The sequence below is a fragment of the Leuresthes tenuis genome, unplaced genomic scaffold, assembly GCF_036924035.1.
Source record: "Leuresthes tenuis unplaced genomic scaffold, fLeuTen1.0.hap1 SCAF_6, whole genome shotgun sequence".
Classification (NCBI taxonomy): Eukaryota; Metazoa; Chordata; class Actinopteri; order Atheriniformes; family Atherinopsidae; genus Leuresthes; species Leuresthes tenuis.
Window position 1 is genome coordinate 10,888,322 of NW_027325360.1, and position 7,056 is coordinate 10,895,377.

The 7,056-nt window shown below is 40.7% G+C and overlaps 1 protein-coding gene across 1 annotated transcript; it reads left to right on the forward strand.

Annotated features, from left to right (window-relative positions):
• Nucleotides 1-5,153, forward strand: lipg (lipase, endothelial). Its single transcript, XM_072387538.1, has 10 exons — nucleotides 1-186; nucleotides 1,135-1,325; nucleotides 1,513-1,692; nucleotides 2,449-2,560; nucleotides 2,650-2,868; nucleotides 2,974-3,216; nucleotides 3,386-3,503; nucleotides 3,943-4,170; nucleotides 4,253-4,357; nucleotides 4,445-5,153. Exons 1-10 carry the CDS (start codon nucleotides 111-113, stop codon nucleotides 4,455-4,457), a joined length of 1,485 nt encoding a protein of 494 aa, XP_072243639.1. The 5' UTR covers nucleotides 1-110; the 3' UTR covers nucleotides 4,458-5,153.
• Nucleotides 5,154-7,056: the final 1,903 nt, after the last annotated feature.

The following is a 7,056-nucleotide window of genomic DNA, read 5'->3' on the forward strand; positions in this document are numbered from 1 at the left end:
GGATTCAAACGCTAAATATAGATATATAAAGCAACGAGACAAAGAAGGAAATAAGACGTTTTAGACTCACGAAAAGTTTTTAATCGCTGCTCTTTTGATTGTTACTGAGAATGAATCATAAAGCCGTTTTACTCTGGATTTTCCTTCAGTCTTTTTCTGCGCTCTGCTCTTCCGCTGTTCTCAGAGGTAAGACGCTCTTCATTCATTGCTTTTTCATTCGTTTCTCTCTGTATCCAACTGAAGTGGATCGATGTGACACCACATAGAAGCGGTGCGTGAAATTGTCCAAACGAGAACAAATTTGTAGGGTCACTTTATTATTTTACTTTTCCTTTTTTTTTAATTTGCCCTAAATCTCCAAATTTCGCCCCTTTTCTGTCCGACTGAGGTGGATTTATTGTATTCCACATGAGAACAAGTGTGGCTGGCTGAGCGAACCAGAAAAACGGGCATGGATTAACGAGCCAAGACTGCGACGTGTCCTTTTTGGGCAAGCACCAGGAGTCTTGAAACGAAGCTCCAACGGGTGGAAATACAAAGCCCCGTCTATGTCAACTATTTGGAAAGATGTTCCGCTGAATCCGCGCTTTACCACGGACCAGCTCAGTTGAAGTCATTTTGATCTGTGCGGCCAATTACCAAATGGTGTTCTTGTTTGGAGGGGGGGCAATTAAGTTGTGATCTAACGCTTCTGCGCTTGGAAATTAATCTAAACAAGCTGTCAGTCACTCATCCCTCAGATGAGGTCAATCGGTTCGTAGCATCCTCTTTGAACCGCTTCACAGGGCTTTTTAAAGCAAATGGTGTAATTGCTCAGTTTTGGCCTAAAGCCCGAGAGCAGTGTGTTAAAAGTCTGACGTGATTACAAGCTGCAGCTGTGTCGGGGATGAAATGGAAGCCGGGAGGTTGTGACACTTTGGCTCTGCGTCTTCAGTCCAAGTTGAGCTCAACAGCAATTATTGTAGCAGATGTTTCTCCTCGGTCGCTCTTTGCGAGTATCAGGGCTGGCTGACCTTTTTTCTGATAAAGAAATTATGATGATCAAAGCGTCACATGAGGAAATTAAAAAAAAAAAAAAAAATTTAAAAAAAATTCTTGACCTTGATCCAATGTAATCTACAATTTTCCCCTCAGGTGACGAGGATGGGGGTTTGGATGAGTTCTCAGACAGCAACGCTCTCCATGGCGTGGTCAAGTACAACATGAGGAAGAGTTTGGATCTAGAGCAGGAGGGCTGCTACCTGCAGACTGGCAAGAAGACCTGTCTAGAAGAATGTGGCTTCAATGCTACGGCCAAGACTATCTTCATCATCCATGGCTGGACGGTACACACTTTTTTTTTTCCCCCACTTGTTAAACCTTCATTTCCAGTTGTTTACTTGTATCTTTGTGATTCAGTCCAACCTCAAAATAAAGGAAACTTAAGTTTTGGATGGAGGTACTCTGGTTTATTGAAGAGCTCAGTTTCCATGAAAGACTGACTCCTTTTTCTTCTTTAATCTCTCATCTCAGATGAGCGGCATGTTTGAACGGTGGATGCACAAGCTGGTGTCTGCGGTGATGCAGCGAGAACATGAGGCCAATGTGGTGGTGGTTGATTGGCTACCCATGGCTCAGCAGCTATACCCTGATGCAGTGAACCATACGAACGGCGTTGGTCTCGACATTGCTGCCATGCTCAACTGGCTTCAGGTATGTACAGTCGTGTGCACCCACACACTTCCTCTGATGGCTTCTGCTGAAACAGGAAAAAACAAACCATACCAATCCACCCCCCACTTTCTATGGGCGTTCATCAGTTTCTTTAATTTCACACATTCTACTAAACCCCACAGTTTGCTTATGAATAAACCCCTCAGCTTCTGCATATTTTTGTTTCAAATAGGCAACGTGTTTGTAGTCTGTAAGGTGGACACGTGTAGATTCCTAACAGTGATTTATAGAGCGCATGTGACCTAAGCTCTCTTGGCAAATAAAGACTTTAGGGAATGATGGGGGGGGGGTTTATGGGGTGGGTGATCAACTGAGTTCAAAGGCCTAAAACTCCTTTCATTTAATTTCCTACAACAGGAGTGTTTCTGCACCTTTTTCTGCCACGTTGTATTTGCACCGTGGTATACATGATATTTTGGTTTAAATGGCATCTTTGCTTTTTTCAGCTCTGGGATTACTAAGAATTTGTTTATCTGAAGTAAATTTAACAAGGTTTCATTTATCAGAACCGTCATTAATTTAGATCGGCACATAATGATAAGTGCACACAGACTTTTTCACAGAGATGAGCTGAGACGGATGGTTGCATGGAAGGAAAGGGTCTGTCAGTGGATTCTGCTTGGTTTTAATCAGCTTTTACTCAACTGCAGGCTCAACTCCTTACTGGCTGAAACCCAGGAAGTTTTCACTGTGTAGCAGCTGCTAAGTGCTTCTTTTTATTTTTTCTTTGAACAGGATGAGCTGCAGCTCCCTCTTAAGAATGTGCACCTGATTGGCTACAGTTTAGGTGCCCATGTAGCTGGCTATGCAGGAACTTATGTAGAAGGGACTATTGGCAGAATCACAGGTAAGTCGGCTGCATCATAAGTCACTGGAAAAGCGAATCTCTGTGAGGGCACTGCCTCATTTGCCTGACATCCTTGTCGTTTCTTGTAGGTCTAGACCCAGCTGGACCAATGTTTGAGGGTGCAGAGGAGGAGAAGCGCCTCTCTCCAGATGATGCAGACTTTGTAGATGTTCTTCACACATACACTCGAGAAGCTTTGGGTGTGAGCATCGGAATCCAGCAGCCAATTGGGGATATTGATATCTATCCCAATGGTGGTGAAGTGCAACCTGGCTGTGGACTTGGTGACGTGCTGGCAGTGGCAGGAAGTGAGTGCTTAAGAAAACTGGCCTTTTGTCAGATCCAGCTGTGTAGAATTGAACTACTGGGTCTAAAATACTAAATTTTACACTTTAAATGATCAATTTCTCCAGATTTCATGGAGGTGATGAAGTGTGAACACGAGCGAGCTGTACACCTGTTTGTGGACTCCCTGATGAACAAGGAGCACATGAGCTTTGCATTCCAGTGTACTGGCCCGGATCGCTTCAAGAAGGGCATCTGCCTCAGCTGTCGCAAAAACCGCTGCAACAACATTGGCTACAATTCCAGAAAGATGCGCAAGAGGCGCAACAGTAAAATGTATCTGAAGACTCGCGCCGACACTCCCTTTGGAGGTGAGCTACAAGGATATGAGAATATGTTAATCCTATCTTTTAAAAAAAGTGATAAGCAACTATCATAACCTTTTTACCCTTGTGTTTTATGATTCATGTGTTGCTACTGTCCACGCCACCAGTGGATTAAGCATTAACAGTGCTTTTTTTTGTTTTTGTTTTCTTTAAGGCTACCACTACCAGATGAAGATGCACATTTTCAACAGGAAACAGTCGGATCATGCCGATCCCACCTTTTACGTCAAGCTGTACGGTGCCCACAATGACACAGCAAAAATACTTGTTGTGTAAGTTCAAAATCTTAATCATTCCTGCTGAGCAAGTCTCTTCTCAGAATGCCTTTTCCTGAACTTGCATGAAATAACTTTGCTGCACTCATCTTTACAACCTGTCAGCGAAATTCTATGCATGCTGTACAGAGAAGAGCTTAAAAAAAAAGTTACGACATGATTTTGGAATTTGAACTAGCGTCTTGTTTGTACTGACCTTTTCAAAGTGTCAGTCGCACAGATTTGTGATGTACAACAAGCTCAGACTGAAGGAGGAACTCCAGTTTGTCAACTCAAGTTTCTATAAATGTAATGGCATGGCAATGTGTCACTTATTTCTTTTGTCTGAAATTGCTATTTGTTTTAACAATGCAGAACAGGTTGTCTTGTGTGCACTCAACTGCTAAAACTTTTCACATGGACACGTGGCTTACCTTATTTTCTCCTATTTGTACAGCCACGATGACAAAATTGGTCTGAACCTGACAAACACCTTCTTGGTGTTCACTGAGAAGGAGATTGGTGATCTGTTAAAGATCAGTCTGAGCTGGGAGGGAGACTCTGAATCGTGGAACTCTGTCTGGAAGACCTTCAAGAGCACTTTATGGGCCTGGAACGCCAAGCCTCCCAAACCTGTACTTGAAGTTCGGCGGATCCGCGTGAAGGCTGGAGAGACGCAGAAGAAGTAAGCATGCGCAGACCTGCTGTAGTGGAAAACAAAGTTTTATTACTCTGAGCAAACCCTAATTTCGCCTTTTGTGTTCTAGGTTTACTTTCTGTGCACAAGACCCTTCAAAAACTGACATCGCTCCAGGGGAGTCTTTGACTTTTGTAAAATGTCGTGATGGCTGGGAGGTGAAACCAAGAAAACGGTATGAAAGATTAGGAGATTGTGCTGTAAGTGACATTTATTAGGTAGATGTTGTACAGTGTGTAATCCTACTGCTTCTGCTCAACAGACTGCTCATGTAACAAAGCTAATTGCCGATGACCAATACACCGACACCATTGGGGACCCAACATGGAGAAGCACTGCCTTCTCGTCATTTGAGCACTTTTTCATTGGAGTATTGATCTACACACTGGGGGAAATGGGCTACAGGTCTTGGACTCCAGGTTGTTTCCAGTGGCATCTTAAACTGAGGACTATGGGGGGGGTTTTGTCTTGAGGACACAAGATGGCTGCAAAATGATGCGCAGGCTGGTATAGGTGGCAGTCTTGCATGTATCAAGATTGGTTTTTCAAGTTGCAGAAAGTTCCTTCTTTGAGTGAAGTAGAATACAGATCTTTGCCAGTGAACAGAGGCAGTTGTAGTAGAGGTAATTGCTGTTGTACATTTTTTTAAAACTATTTTATTTATGGAAAAAAAATAAATTGAAGCACTGCAAGACCAATGTTATTTATCAGAGCACATCCCAGAATAAAGCACATGTTGACTTTCTTGCAAATGCAGTATTGTGTATGTTAAGTGTGTTTGTGACCAAGAAGTGTGCCTTTCTGCTGAGAGATTACAATACACTGTAAAATTGAAGGCTGATCCGTTATGATTAAGAGATTCTGTGCATAGTATTACAATGTGTCATCTTTTTGTTATTGTTTGGGGTGTGTCTGTATATAATGTATATAGGTTTTTGTTTTTTGAAAAATAAATTCACCTGTTTGTAGAAGTTGTGTCTTATCATTTTTATATATCAGTAATAACTGAGTCGTGGCTCTCAGATGGACTTGCTGGTAGTCTGTTGCCTGTTTCACAGAATTGAATGTGCAAGCTATGATTTGTAACAGCATTTAGGCATGTTTTAGTAATCTTGAGTTCAAATTATTTGTCAATGCAACTTGATGACTTGAGCAAGGCCATCTAAAACCTTATTTTCAAAAGGTCTGCTCACCGGTTGGGGAACTGGATTTTACTTCAGTTGTCAATCATTTGTCAGAAGCTCATTTATCCAAACATCACTCACATGCAGCTTGTATGCAAAGTTCTAACTCTTTGACTCTAATGTCTTTGTTTGAACTAAGGTTTTTTTTTTTTTTAAAACACGTGGGATTGAGCAGTCGGTTCAACTCCATAAACATTTACGAGTTCCAGTGACTCATCTATTTGTTTTAACATGAGGTGGAGAATTGAAACAACCATGCTTTCCTTTTACAAAATGCTAAAATCCAAATCGCAGCAAATATTGTCATAATCATCTTGTTGTGTTCTGTTGCATTTCACTGAGCTGCTGTTTGATGAAAGGAGGAATGTGTGTAACACTTACTAAGTAGCTGTCTGTCAGTATGGCCGCTGCCCTTCTCTGGTTGTAATTCTCTTTGGTGCTTTGCTATGTTGTGCAAATATTTTTTGTCCATAAAAAAGAAACATCTGCCCATAACAGAGGATGTTGTACCCCCACGTTAATCACCATCCCACGCAGTTGTTTTAGTGACTCACTTCTGTTTCCTTGTTTGGGGTACTTCAAATCTCTCCATACCATCAGTTTCACTTACAGTCACACAGATTCCTAGGCTTGTTTGCACATAGCTGTGGGTCAGTATCGGTAGATTTAGATCAGTTAACAAAAAGATTGGGTTGAAATTTAGGCTGAACATCCTCAAAGGCTTGAAATCTAATTACATCTTGGCAGTTGTTGCTGATGGTTTTACAGTTTCCAAATGTATTACACTAAATAACAAAATAAACAAAACAAATTTAAAAAAAATCTTGTTACAAAAATGCATTTCTCTTGCAACCAAATTCAAATTAGTAATAATAATAAAGTAATAAAATAATCCCAAGAAAGAATCCTTGAGAATTTCAGAAAGTATTATTATTCACTGTTTAAATACGTAAATGTGAGTATACGTCATGATTTTGATCATTTAAAGATAATCCCTCTATGCTGACTAGAGTTCCAGCTCCTAAATATTCTCACAGGCCCCTTATTCGGTAAGAATGTGAAGGTTTATGCACTCTAATCCAACAGTATTGCTACAATCCAATAGCAAGTTCTACATGTATGAATATTCCCACATTTTCTGTTTTTGTTTAAATAAAAAGGTAATAATGAATAATACTGAGATCATAGTGGGTGGTGGTGATGTGGGGGACTGTTACAGTTAAAGTGCACCTAATATTTTACCACATGTAAAATGGAGGGGTCCTACTGTGCTACTTCACTTTACTGACATGACTCTTTTGACATTTTTGTGTATATATAATATAATATTACTGTCAATGGCTGATGAATATACAGAACTCATAAAACGTTCATTTCACGTTACATTTCATATATATGTAAATATATCTATATTAAAATGTTTATGATAAGATTTTTACATTTTCAGGCGGAGTTGTTGTAAAGGATCACGTATGAAGCCATGGGTCAACTCAAGAAGTAGAGGCCTTCACAGAACAAACACTTGAAATGAAAGTAAAATGAGGAAGTGCAAGACAACAATCTGCCTTTTTGGACTGTGCGTTGCATACTGAGGAGGTAGAGGTGTTAATATAGAAGTTTACCAACTACTGACACATAGCTCAGCTGGTTAAGTGGGCGTCCTATATACAGAGGCTGAAGTTCCTCAATG